Source organism: Hydractinia symbiolongicarpus, chromosome 9 (assembly GCF_029227915.1).
Source record: "Hydractinia symbiolongicarpus strain clone_291-10 chromosome 9, HSymV2.1, whole genome shotgun sequence".
NCBI classification, from domain to species: Eukaryota; Metazoa; Cnidaria; class Hydrozoa; order Anthoathecata; family Hydractiniidae; genus Hydractinia; species Hydractinia symbiolongicarpus.
In genome coordinates this window covers 25,442,192-25,456,128 of record NC_079883.1, presented here as the reverse complement: position 1 = coordinate 25,456,128, position 13,937 = coordinate 25,442,192, and the positions used below count along the sequence as shown (strand labels likewise).

At 33.6% G+C, this 13,937-nt stretch overlaps 3 protein-coding genes across 4 annotated transcripts in view; 2 read left to right on the top strand and 1 right to left on the bottom strand.

Annotated features, from left to right (window-relative positions):
• Nucleotides 1-13,937, top strand: part of LOC130656601 (uncharacterized) — a 57,384-nt gene that overhangs the window by 38,574 nt on the left and 4,873 nt on the right. The window lies entirely within an intron of this gene.
• Nucleotides 1,696-13,838, top strand: LOC130656592 (uncharacterized). Of its 2 annotated transcripts, none has more exons than XM_057459481.1 (5): nucleotides 1,696-1,791; nucleotides 10,096-10,227; nucleotides 10,828-11,172; nucleotides 11,668-11,773; nucleotides 12,340-13,838. In XM_057459481.1, exons 1-5 carry the CDS (start codon nucleotides 1,758-1,760, stop codon nucleotides 13,115-13,117), a joined length of 1,395 nt encoding a protein of 464 aa, XP_057315464.1. In that variant the 5' UTR covers nucleotides 1,696-1,757; the 3' UTR covers nucleotides 13,118-13,838. The 2 variants fall into 2 exon arrangements, with proteins under 2 accessions (XP_057315464.1, XP_057315465.1); XM_057459482.1 differs by lacking the exon at nucleotides 1,696-1,791 and adding an exon at nucleotides 7,505-8,671 and having other exon boundaries at nucleotides 12,340-13,837.
• LOC130656599 (ectin-like) lies at nucleotides 2,138-4,167 on the bottom strand. Its single transcript, XM_057459491.1, has 3 exons — nucleotides 4,057-4,167; nucleotides 3,234-3,417; nucleotides 2,138-2,832 (listed from the first exon to the last, which is right to left on the bottom strand). The coding sequence occupies exons 2-3, from the start codon at nucleotides 3,391-3,393 to the stop codon at nucleotides 2,297-2,299; spliced, it is 696 nt and encodes a 231-aa protein (XP_057315474.1). The 5' UTR covers nucleotides 3,394-3,417; nucleotides 4,057-4,167; the 3' UTR covers nucleotides 2,138-2,296.

Genomic DNA, 13,937 nt, shown 5'->3' with positions numbered 1-13,937 from the left:
AAGTAAGTTAACATTCAGGGAGAACTGATAATTAGCATGTGACAGGACAGTTAGTCCACGCTGAAAGGACTATAATACGGTACAGAACTTTTTTGCTGAAATTTCCACAATTGTCTTTAACATGTCGATATTGTAATGTATGACTTCTCCATTTTTTTCACGGCTGACTACGTCTTTTCAATGTTTTTTCCATAAATCAGTGTTGTGGTTTCAAGAGCATTCATAAATTGAATCTGCTAATTATATATATGTATATATATACAAAATATATATGGCTAATTATACAGTAACAGCCGTCATAATTCTTGTGATGAAGCTGAGGCCATGCAGTGCCAGCAAAGTCTGCATTTAGACAGTTAATTAGCCGGTATGAGTTTAAAAATAAATATCTTTCGCGCGCCGTCGTTTCTTGTTCTTTTTTTGCTTTTTATTGAAGCATAACATGCTATGGAACTAGGTAGATGACTATTAGAATATCAATATTGAAGAAAAGTACAGAAATTTAAGCAAATCAGATCTCTACCGTGTAATTAGCTGCACAAGCAGCTCATTTTACTACATGTATCGTATAATTATCCTGTAATGGCTAACTAAATTTAAAGTCTAATTATCAGTTCACCCTGACAGGTCAAGTTAAGGGTAAAAAGTATCTAGTAGCATTTTTTTCACTGATGTATAAGGTAAATTATAATTTGCATGCAAAAACTAGATTTTAATTTTAAGATCAAATTAAGATGCCTGTACTCAAAATTAAAGTTTGTAGTAATAGGCTGGTTGGTCTACGGCTTATCGCATGCTTATTTTGCCTGTCGATTTGCGCAAAAGATCTTGGGAATATATACAACACCACATAACAATGGAACTAGTCTGAAATTGCTCAGATTTGCAGAAATTTTATGCAGACCATGTCTCAAAGGGTGTTCTATTGGACTAGCCTTCAACCCATAAAACAACGGTTGACTATCGCAGATATCTTTCATCAGTCATTCATCAGTCTTGCGTTTCTGAAAAGTAATAAAAGCAATTTTTAGTAATTAGTCTAGCATTACCTGTTGCAAATGCTAGGCAAGCGAGCCTTGACTTTTTATTTCTTTGCAATACGTTGATGATTAGAAATGGGCTTTGTGTATCCTCAGTCGCAAAAAAAACCCAGCTCCGTTTTAACATTGATTCCACAGCTGTGCAGTTATCTTGTTATTTATCTAAAATAATTTAATTTTGCTATGGCGCATAAAAGCTCGCTAATTCTTCCCTTAGCGCGTGCGTACTTTAAAAAAGAAAAAATTTTTAAGTGCACATGCGCTAACACATGGAAGCAGTCACATGGAAACAATCCTTAAGTTGAGTTAATACCAAGCGCGTAACGGCCTTTAGTTGTTTCACATTGTTGGCAACTGTCATTGTGAAAAATACAAAATGGTAACCTTTTTAAGTGAGTTAAACGATATCTAGCTACCTTTGTTTGATTTGCAGAGATTTTTAACTAATATAAATGCTAGTAGTCTTGCGTCTGTGGCTTTTTCCAACGGGCTCGGAGCGAATACTGTCATACGCTTCGCTTCATTATCAGAAAGAACTATAAAAAGCTTTTGATAAGCATAATAGATATGCTTCTAGTTACGTTCCTTTACAATAGAATGTTCTTCCTGCTCCTATAAAAAAAACGATGTTCACCAATTTCATTTGATATTTAACTTACATTGCGGTGTTTGGTACTTAGGTGTATTTTGGTACTGCGTTTATTTGTGCATAGAAATATGATTTGCGCAATTACTGCTACTTCAAGTCTTCGTAAGTTTTTTGCTACGTCCTTGTGTAAAAAATAAAATAAACCCTGAGGAAGTTTCGTGATTACTGACGTTGATTTAATTTTTAGAATTATATAGCAAAAATTCAATCCAATTTTTTTTTAAGGATTTTGGAGGTGTTTGTCAAGACAAACACCTCCAAAATCCTTAAAAAAAATTGGAAGACACAGTGAAGAACATGAAATAGAATTTAGTAAAAAAAATATGGCTTACTCGATTTATTTGGCTCTAAAGATCTTCTGAAATTGCACTTTGATTAGTACAGTAATTATACCTTAATCATGTACTGAAGTAATGAGCCGTGTTTTTTTCCGGTAAAACCGGCTTGATTTTCCCGTGTTTAAATATATCAATATTTTGATTATTTCGACGATTTCAAGGATATCCTTATAAAATGTTATTACCGTAAACAAATTTATAACTCGTACTGTTTTTCGTTACCAGTCTACGGTTGCGGCTGAATTATCACATTGTAAATAAAATAGTCACTAAGTTTTATTTGTTGTCACGGCGTTATTTTCAACCTTTTTTGCATTTTCAGTTTTTTCCGTGGGATCTACCTTAGGTTTTTCGGTTGCACACTCCTTTAAAAAGCATTCTTGTGTAACTTTGTCAACCAATCCTTTTTCACAAGGTTTTCCACCACCCACAGGAGGAGTGCACTTTCTTTCGCGTGTTTGCGTTCCTTTGCCACAGTTAGCTGAACAATCGGACCACTTCGACCACGACCCGTATTTGCCGTCTTCTTTACAGGGATTTTCGTTCGGACACTTTTGATATTCGTTCAATGGTACTTGACATGGCAGACCGAAGTATTTCGGTTTGGGATTATTACATTTCCTTATCCGAGACCTTTTCCCATCTTTGCAGTCTTTATCACATGGGCCCCAGTTCTCCCATTCCCCTGGATGACCGTCGATGGGGCATTCACGGAGAAAACATTTTTTAGTCTCGATCTTTGGCCCCAACGATTCGCAAGTTTTTCCGTAGCCTTTGCTTTCTTTTGAACAATTTCGATACCGCCCTGCGTGTAGAAAATACAAAGAAGTTAACTTCAGTAATTAATAAAAAATAGTCTTTTCTAGGGTCTGTAATCTTTTTTTACTGGAACGGCGACACGTCAAAAACAAACTTTGATGCTAAAAACAAGCCTACGTCCATTTTTCTGCCTTAGTTTCTAGATCCCTTTAGAACTTTTTTACCCATATTTGACCTATTTCTATTTTCCAAGGTTTGACACAAATCTCGTGGACTAGGTGTTACTTGAAAAAAATATTGTTTTTTTTTTGTATAAGAATGAAACGTGTACGAGTTTCATCCATCATATCATAAAACGCTCAGGCCCTCGGATCGAGGTAGAAGAAAACGGGCTACTGACTGATATCTTTTACATCCTGTTTAAAAAAAATTTGTTGCTTTGCTCACCTTGCCAGCTTTCTCCACAGTACTTCATACATCGAGACCACGAGGTCCATTCACTGTATACGCCATCTTCTGTGGTAATGTAATTAAAAAATGTTGGAAGGTATAAAAACGAGGCTAAGAAAATTGCCGGGATGAGCAGAAAGTAGGTCTTCGGTAGCATTTTTAAAGTTTAAGCGTATCGTTCCTGAAAGAGATAAGATTTGTTACAATGCGTCTTCATTTTAAGAGCTTCATGCTTATCCCCAGACCTCAACGGTTTCTTTTTGCTGTTGTCAAATACCAAAAAATAAATCTAGGGATGAGATTAGAAGTATAAAGTACAGTTAACTCCCGGTAATCTTTGATGTTGGAGTTTAACAAAGCTTCCGTTAAGTCAAATTTAGTTTAAAATGAGATTATAGTTTGAATTAAAGCGATTATTTCAAGAGGTGGGGAGAAATTTACCTGAAAAAGGTACAATCTTGGCGATGAAAAAGGCATGCAAGTCCTTAGTGAATTGATTTTTTTATGACAGACAATACTCTCTATCTATATTACATCAGAAGTCAGAATAAACTAAAAAAATTAAAATCTGACATTTATGTAGAACTGCTTATTGTGTTTTACCAGGTAGCTGTGTTTTTTCTTAAATTTCAACAAATCACAACTTAGTAAAAGACGTTTACAAAACCACACTCCCAGGGTCGATTTAACAGGCTTAAAAAAAACTAGCAAACGAAAAAAAGAAACAAACAACTAAAAAAACAAAAAAGGCAGACAGACAACCAAACAAACAAACAAGAAAGAAAATGAACAGACAGACAAGAAAACAAACTTTACACACATCTATATCCAGCATAGTAGATTCCACGTTGCACATCAATATTTCCTGAGACATTATTTTTATCAATGGTTATCCTAATCACTTCTTTAGTTTTAAATTTAAAGCCTTTTAATTTCTTTATAATAAGCCATTTAAGAATAACCTTTCCTATTGTTGTCTTAGTTTTTCCATTATAATAGAACTTTCCGTTAATCAAGCAGTAAATAGACACTGTGAAAGAGGGTTCATAATACCATGGTATCAATGGTTGATATTCTAGGCTTCTTCCCAGAGCCTTTTGTCACGTTTTTATCTGGACAAGAACAAGGTTGAATTTAAACGCAAGTGCAGTATCCAAAACAGTTGTGCTAAAACTTGTCCGTATTATTTTACAACTTGACTGTATTATTTTGCAACATGTCCGTATTATTTTCAACATGTCTGTAATATTTTATAACTTTACCGTATTATTTTCAACTTGTCCGTATTATTTTACAACTTGACTGTATTATTTTGCAACATGTCCGTATTATTTTACAACTTGACTGTATTATTTTGCAACACGTCCGTATTATTTTACAACTTGACCATATTAGATGCAACATGTCCGTATTATTTTCAACATGTCTGTAATATTTTATAACTTTACCGTATTATTTTCAACTTGTCCATATTATTTTACAACTTGACTGTATTATCTTGCAACATGTCCGTATTATTTTACAACTTGTCTGTCTTGTGATTTGTTTTAGAAGCAGAAAACGATGCCTGGACTTAAACTTTTAAAAACCCTGAGGAAGTATTTGAGAAAAAATTCCTTGATAACTGGAATTTGAGAAAAAAACATTTAAAACAACACAGGATTAACAAGTTATGATATAAATAAGATTCTTATCTATCTTATCTGTCTTTCTTTATTTTTGTTTTCCCTCTCCTTTATTGGCAATTCCAAGAAAATAAGTTTTAAATAAGAATTATTTACGGGAAGAAATATAGTGTTTATTCTTTTCTTTTTTATGCTTCTCCCAATCTCGTTATTAAGGCCTTTTTAGGCCTTCTTTTACTTAGACGCAACTTATCCGAAATACGAGTGTTTGTTTACACTTTGCATGCAACAAACTTTTTGTTTTTATCGATAAATTATCATAAATTTGGAACCTAAAAAATATTCCCCTTCTTATACTCTTGGCTTCTTAACACAACAGCAGAAGATTTTTTAAAATAGTTATTAGTTTTGTTCGCAGTATTTTGGAAAAAAATCTAGTATTTGAACAAAGCAACATAATTATGCGTTGCCCTCGTAGTTAAGGGTACAGGATTCCAGTCCTTTTTTATCCAATGAACTAGGCCCTAAAATGTTAATATACCCTAAGTTTTGGTTTATATCTGGTTCTTTTCATGAAAATTTAGACAACGTCTATAGGGCTTTCCAGCTGCTTCTTCTCTTACTACTGATCGACGCCATGATTGCAGTACAGTGTTACCGAGTTGTCAAATAAAATTGTATTCTTGTACAGCAAATTTAAGTTCGAATATTCGAAATGTTTTAATCGAACATTCGAAGAGGTCACATTTCCAATTAACGCTCGAATCTTCATATTAAAAATCTTCTTATTGTTTTTTACCAGTTCGCTAATTTCGTGCGAATAAAATTGTCCGTTATATAGAAAGTTTTGTGTGAGGTTTTGACCGTAGTTTTGCCGGTGCAAAGAAATTTGTCCGTTAATTGGAGAGTTGACTGTATATTAAAAATATGGTTTAACTGCTTAGTTCTGTTTTTTACGGTTCTTTTCTAAAACAGACTTGTCAAATAACTTGCAGACATCGTTTCTAGTTCAAAGTACTACATTGTCTGCTGATACAAAGTACCTTATCGGTAAAAAACGTCGGCAAAAATGACTAAATTTTGGCTAGGTGACTAATTTTTGCCGACTTTTTTATTACCGACAAAACATTTTTGCCGACATTTTTTTTTCGATCTAACTTTTTTTCGGACTTTTTCCGACCACCTTTTTGCCGTTTTTCTTCCTTGTTGCTAATTTTAATCAGTTTTATGCAATTATTCTTTATTAGTGATTAAATTCAAAAATTTAGTCAACAAAAAGTGACTAAATTCAAAAAATTTAGACGGCAAAAGGTGACTAAATTTTGTCCAAGTGACTAATATTTTTGCCGACTTTTTATTTTAGCCGACCAATATTTTTGCCAACTTTTTATTTATTGATAAGGTAATATCTTAATTTTTGTGTAATCTTGAGTCTGTTTTTATTTTTTTAAAATGAAAGATTGGCATGTCTGTTTACAATATACATGGCCTTTAGGTTTTTTTGACTTTCAAAACCAGTCTCTTGACACACTATTTCAATACACCGTGACACCGTAGGGTAATTTTTTAAGGCAATATAAATCTGGAAGAGTCTACGTAGCGGACACTTCGTTACAGCAGATATTTTTCAGGTCCCACTAGAGAATAATTTCACAGCATACCGCTCTCATTCACCGCCATCGATTAATACAGAATGCATATTCTAGATTTTTCAGGTTTTTGACAGAGATATCAGAAGAACTTTTTTCTTTAAAATGCATAAAAGTTTTAACTCTTTCTTGTACACTTGTCTTTTAACAAAAGTCTTTAAAATTGATCGGAAACAGTACTCTAAAACGATTGGGAAAAATCCTCTAAATTTCTTTAATATTAAAGAGAAAATTATGTGGCCATCCGTTTTTCGGGACGACATTCAGAAACGCCTTTAATCATTGCCTGCAAATTTGATCTTCGAGATAAGTCATGTTTTGAACAAGCTTGTATTCATTGACTTTATAATCTATATTATTATACCCGTATACGTCCGTCCGTCCGTCCGTCTGTCTGTCTGTCATGGTAGTTTAGATGCGCAGGTAGCGAGACGCACGCAATGTGGTATAAAAAGGACGAGCGAACCCGTGGATTTTTCCACGGGCTAATGACTAGTTATAAACTAATGCATCGCAGAACAAGCATTGATGAAGTACATTTGCTTTACTTCTCGATCTCATTTTTGCGTAGATTAAACTGTATCAAGACATCAGGGATAAGATATCATGAATACAAAAATCTATAATGAAGTTTTTGTTATTACTCATTATACCCATAATTTCTGTGACGAATAAGAATGTCCACAACAGCTAAAAGAGGAATTACAGTATAACTAAAAAGTTCTGAATAAGAAATTAAACACTATCACTTCTATCGTTTCTAACCTTGTCTCTAAAGTAGTGTAGAAACATTTTAGACCTTGGACACACCCTTTCGAAAAACTTAAAATATGCATTGTGTTTTCGCTGAAAATTCTGTCAGCCTGATTTCTGGCCACATGCTACCTCGACGTTGGTAAACCTGAGCACTGATAAATGGGAATGCAATTCACTTTCATATGGGACCCTATTCCCACATCTCAAAATTCAGTGATCACAAGTTATGAATGATAGACGGCATGTCAACATTCCAGTGTCTGTAGGACGCCAATTTGCATATTTCGGAGTCTAAGGATTGAATTAATTATAATCTGATACATCATAACACGCATCCCGCGCTTCAAAGCAATGTCCCGCGTATCAGACCAAAATTCCCGCGTATCAGAGTAAATGATGCACGTATTAGAATAAATGTAGAAAGAAAAAGAGAGCAAGACGTCCACTTGCAAAACTCTGCAGCTTTTTCTTCTGATATGTTATTATTAAACCACCGCAGCAGGTATTAGGATTGAATTATAATGACGAATCAGATAAGTATGCTACGATATACAAATCCCTCCATATTAATACTCTTTCACTCAATGCTTTGTGTATGTCTTACATAAGCGATAAATCTTATCTCGATCATGTTACAAGAGATTATGACCTGCAGGTACCTTAGAAGAATCAGCTTCTAACAGTTGCTTGAGGCTGTTGTCTTGCTTTTTGTCTTTATAAAATCTTTATGGAAGGTTTCTACGACGTCATTGTTTACAATACGGTACGGAAATTGCCTAACGAACGTTCCAATTATTTTAATTATGTTAATTAAATTGCTATTGTATCGTTTGCTGATTAGCTTAATTAGATTAGCAATCTCTGTGGCAATACTAATTGATTTCATGTAGCCACAGTCTCGTACCCATACCCTTTTTTGTTTTGCTTCCCACAATACGAAAAATTTCGTGGTTTTAAAGTTGATTATGTTACTCAGGTTGATTTTTTACAAGCAAAGTAAGAACCTGGGATCCAAACCTTTTTTTGTAGTTATTTGTAAAAACCAAAATGTCCTGGGTTCGAAATGTCTTTTTTTGCAAAACAAGTTAAAAAAAATAATGATTTAGTAAAGTAAACACTTCTTCACATTGAAAACAAGAATTTAAATTTTAAATTTAAATTAAATTTTAAAACGACTTTATTACGGTGATCAGTTTTTTTAATAGGGAAAACCAGGTGTCATTCAAAAATTTATTACGCGAAACTTTCTCGTACACAAGTAAATTTAGATTATATAATTGTGACACAATACGGCAGCCATATTTAATTATTGCTGAATTGGTCCATTGTCTTGAAGCAAATTTTTATCGTCCAGCTTTTTAGTATCAACATAATTCTGGTTATGTAAAGATGTTTATGATCTTTGGTGGGTTTTAAACATTGTTTAATTTTGTTTGTTTGTTCGTTTATTTTGGTTATTTGTTTTTGTTTTTGTTTTTTTGTTTTTTTGTTTTTTTTTGTTTTTTTTATTTTTTTATTTTTTTGTTTATTCTGTGTTATTACCACATGGTGTTAGCCATTTTTGACAATGCCTTACTTTAATAAAAATTCGCCGCTGTTCGACACAACACAAATATTTGCGATTTTGCGAAATAAATGTACGCAAGCAAAATTAAATTTTCGCGTGTTTGTAAAATTCATAGTTCCATTTTCAAAATGAATAGATTATATATATACCGATTTTTGTGAATCTGATCCGGGATTTGATTTTTCAATTTTACGAAAGAAGATCCTTACGCTAAAGATTTCAGCATAACTTTGAAATACCGGATAGTGAATTTTTATGGAAATCGGTTACCAGAATTAAATCAATAATTTTTCTATTTCTTCCAAAAAGTTGTTCCGTTGTAAAAATGTTCTTTAAAAGCTATACACACGCTTTATCTTTTATTAGAATAAACTTTATGAAAATATCACGCTCTGGGATTTTGTGTTTAAAAATAATTGTTTAAAACAATAGAGATATAAGAATAATGACTGGTTAGAATTTTGGTCTTTTGCAACCTCGTCCGTAAGTGAAAAAAGTCCTGGGGACGAGGAGGGGTATTTCTTATAACAACGTGTACTGCTGAAATACAATGTTAATGTGTATTTAACCGTGCAGATTTACTTTATCATAAATAAAGGAAAACTTTTTAATATTTACGATATGTGAATTGCACAAAACTAGGTTGTATCCACTACTACCTTTTCAAAACATTTTGACTCGCCTTATTCAATTAATTTTATACCTTACGTACAAGTCCGCAATTTAAATGTTATTTAATTTCACTCATTTTTCTTGTAACTCTACACAATGCAGTATGTTTCAACTACTGTTAAATTCAGTCAAATTCCATTTTTCTATATGTTGGTTGGATTTGGACTCCACACCATCAAATTTATTTTGACTTGTGACAATTGTCACGAATTTTACTTCCGACAAATATAACAATTAAGATGAAATTAACTAATCCCACTGGATATTATCCTACCAGCTAAAGCGGTTTACTTTTTTTTGTGATACTCGCGCTGGTACACGTTTTTTGTTATATAAGAAAGTTTCGAATGAACCCAGTGCTGAAACTTTCTCCGCAATTCAGCAATTTGTGCTATTTTTTTACTTTCGTCAACGTTCTTCCTTCTATTTTACGTAAAGAAATTAAAGAGAAAAATGCGAAGAATAAATTCCAAAGCCGTTTCCAGTTCTACATAGGTCTCATCCTCGTTTCCAGGGTCTCTTTGGCAACTGCTCCATTATTATAAAGACAAAATGCCCTGGGAATTACATACGTATATTTTTTATTTTAGTATTGTTGAGTTTTATCTTAACATTTTCAACCACATCAGCATGTTCAGGAAACGTGTGCTTAAATGGTGGAACATGTACCGCGCAAGCTTGCCAATGCATTAACAACTTTTTTGGTGTGGTTTGTCAAAACCGTAAGTAGCTAAGTTAGAATTGTTTAAGCCAGCAAAGAATTATTTGTATCTGAAATCTTTTTTTTAATGTCAACGCCTTTAAAGAAACTTCATAGGAAATTAGCGTGGTCAAACATCCTCAAAATATGTGTGAAACACAAAGTAACAACAAACAAGTCTCACTCCTTTCATGACATCATTACCTAGAATTTTTCTAATACAAGTTGTATAAACCAAATATATATACACGGGAATTTACCCATCAAACAATGGATAAAAAAAACCTGTCGCAGACAAACAGCGAACATACTTAACGATGCGCGAGTCCTTCTTCCGAAATATTTATAACTTGGACAGAATGGAGTTTAAGCCTACAAACTTTCCGCTTTTAAGTGATAGATTTTCTCAGGATAAAACCCTAGGACGAATTGTCATTCAATCGTTAACTTGTAGTATAATATGTAGTTAGCTATAATAGTTAACTGTGTAAATATAGTATCTCTATTCCAAACATTTCACGCAGATAAATTACTGAGAAATTGTTGATAAGCTGATAACGGTCACATGTGGGTGACGTAATGTCGACTAAAATTAGATCAACTTGATTTTTCTACATTTCAGATGCCAGCTCTTACAAAATATGGTTTTCTGATCCAAAGATAAACAAAGACAAGTTACTGGCGTATCTAAAGAGCCTGCAAATAGCAAAAATCGAAATGAATGATTTAACTAGTACAGCTACCATTATATTCAAGTTAAAATCCGTAACAAGAGACCAGATTGTACAAGTTCTTTTTTCGAGACAAATCAATATTGCACCTCAAGCTATTACAGATGTGAACGAATGTGAAGCGAATAGTATTGCTTGTCATGGCAACAAAATATGTCAAAACACGGATGGCTCTTTTAAATGCGCATGCGCAAACGGTTACAAAGAGGAAGAGACTGGTTGTGTTAGCACATCCAGTAAGTTTTTTATTAATGCAGCATTTAACCTTTTAAAAATTGGAACTGATGAATTGGTAAAAAAAAATTGTTAGAAATTGTTGAAAATTGTAAGTAAGGTTAAAAGATACATACCATTCTCGTTCCCAGAGCCTTTTAAGGTTATCTCAAAGAGCTCTGGGGACGAGAATTGTTACATACACACTTTTTTATAGGAATATAAAAATTCCAACCAGGCTGTCATTATTCTTATTTCTCTGTTGTTTTATACATTAGACAGTAGTAACCTCAAATCTCAGCCTGATATTCGTATAAAGAAAAACGTGCATATTTATTACTTATTTAATTGTTATTTGTCGGGTTCAGGCCAGTGACGTCGGCCAGGGTTCTGTACAAATCAGGGCTTTAATTTTCTTCTATTGATTCTTCTCTTGTTGTACAAAGCTGCAAGAATTAAAACAATATTTGTGCATTTTCTGGTACATTTTGATGACTATGTGTAAATATTCTTTATAGTGTGGAAAGAGTCTACAACTTTGGTTTGGATGTCAGTCATTGGAATCATTTTGTTTGTTCTAATGTCTGCGATCGGTGTTGTCTACTGTAAACGTCATTTCCGCAGGTGTGAAATAATAATCTGATTTTATTAAGCACAATTCTATTAATCTATCTACAGATAAACCTTCTTATTATTCTCTTATTATTCCCTGTTTTCTTCAATTTCGCCTGATATTTATTTTTTAAGTTTTTTTCGATAAAAGGGTTGGTAACAAAGTCGGTGTTCAGTAGCTTCCATCATACTAAATATGGTAGCGTTTTCGAAATTTTAATTTGTTGTCGAAAAAAAATATCTGTCTGCGGAAACCTCGATCCCAAGCGTAAGACTTTTGAAAGACAAAAAGTCCTGGGGACGAGGTTGTGTTTGCGATCTTTTTGAAAGGTATCTTATCTAATGGATAAAAATATTAAGTGTGTATGCCCAACTTCGATCCCAGGGCCTGTAGCGTTTTTGAATATGAGGATCAAACGTTAATCCTCATATCATCAAAAAACGATAGACTCTGGGATAGAGGTTGGCGCATGCCCAGATACTAAACAATGGGAGTTGCAGTTATGAACACCTTAATGAGAAGCAAATTTATACGTTCATATTGATAATATTATTTTGAGATTTACGTTATATGTTAGAAAACGATTGAAAAAGAAGTATGCAGAACGACAGAGGAATACAGAAAATAGGAAAAAAAATTCTCGAAGTAATGCTACTAGCACAAGTAGTTCAAACTTTCTAAATGATGGCAAAAGAACGCCAAGTAGTACCTTCTACGTTAATCCACACGGTAACCGATACACCGACAAAACTTACGGAAACGACATATACTATACACGACCCAACAGAAATAGAAATAACCTTCGACATGGACAGGCAAGTACGGCAGCGTTACCTTCAAAGTACGGCGCACGGCATTTTGGTCGAATAAAGAAAAAGTATAACACTAGACGCCAATATGATACGCCCTCTTATGATCTATCCTCTACAACAGGATTAGCTTTGGGAGATACGGTAAGTGACAGGTATGACTACTTAAGACAATACAGTGGACCGTTTGACTCACAATACTTAGGTATCAATCCATATGCCGGCGTAGTAAATTATGCTTTTGATGATCCACTTAATGATCAATACATTGGACAAATAAGCAATCATTATGTCAGGCCATTAGATAACCAGTATGACGGTACATTGTCCAACCAATATGGCGGACCTTTAGACGGTCAATATGGTGGACCATTAGAAAATCTACAAGTTGGAACATTGAAAAATCCATATGGGGATACAATAGACAATATATACGACGAAGGATTAGACTATCAACTTCAGCATTTTTCACATTGTATAAAATCAAAAGATAATCCAGATGATGGCCGACAACCAACTGCGGAAATTTATACGATACACGCATAAAATTAGGAGCAAGATTTTCGGTTAACAGAGAAGTGTAATCTGTTTACACAGTGTATAAAAACAGTCAAAATTTCACACTTAAGCTGATCACGCAGACAACTTCTAAGTAAATCATATACCCTACCGTAACATTCTCGTTGTCATTATACGTGAAGCATCGTTATCGATCCTGTTGTTGGTAAAAAAAGTTTCCAGTTGCCCCCTGCAAGAAATACGACGGAAACAAAGAAACTAAAAATACCTTGCTGATAAAACTATTTTGCACTTGTCAGATAGGTTTAGCCGTTGATGTCATAGTTGGCGGTACACAGTACATCACGTACATCTACCATTTAAATAAATTTATATTGCCAACAAGATCTATTACATTGCACGTTACTTTTATTCTAGAACTATTTCAAAATTGGTACTATTTTTTAATTATTTTTGTATAACACATTAATTTATTGTTTCGTTATTCATGCACAATTATTAAGAATAAGAAATATTTTTTTATATATATTTTTTAAGAGATATATTCAAAACCCCCGAAATGCAATCACCAAGCAATAGACTTGCGTGCCTGTTGATAAGCTCCTTTAAAGAAGTGTTCGCGCCAAACGGAGAAGCTTTTTCTCAGTGACTCGTCCCCATTACTCTTTAAGCCAATTCTATTAACCTGGGTACCAGTATGACATTGTAAAGGTTTGTGTGGGTTCAGTCATTCGGTGTTCGATTATAGAAGCAATCTATTATTTTTATTTTGGGAACACTTCAGTGTATATGCTGCTTAAAACCTTAAAATTATACGAAGAAAAGAAAAAAGTAGCAATATTGTACA

Excerpts from the sequence above, each read along its gene's own strand:
- LOC130656599 (XM_057459491.1), bottom strand. The coding sequence starts at position 3,393 with ATGCTACCGAAGACCTACTTTCTGCTCATCCCGGCAATTTTCTTAGCC. Across the intron at positions 2,833-3,233 it reads CTGTGGAGAAAGCTGGCAAG|GGCGGTATCGAAATTGTTCA; the intron begins GTGAGCAAAGCA and ends TTCTACACGCAG.
- LOC130656592 (XM_057459481.1), top strand. The coding sequence starts at position 1,758 with ATGATTTGCGCAATTACTGCTACTTCAAGTCTTC. Across the intron at positions 1,792-10,095 it reads TACTGCTACTTCAAGTCTTC|TATTGTTGAGTTTTATCTTA; the intron begins GTAAGTTTTTTG and ends TTTTTATTTTAG. Across the intron at positions 10,228-10,827 it reads TGGTGTGGTTTGTCAAAACC|ATGCCAGCTCTTACAAAATA; the intron begins GTAAGTAGCTAA and ends TCTACATTTCAG.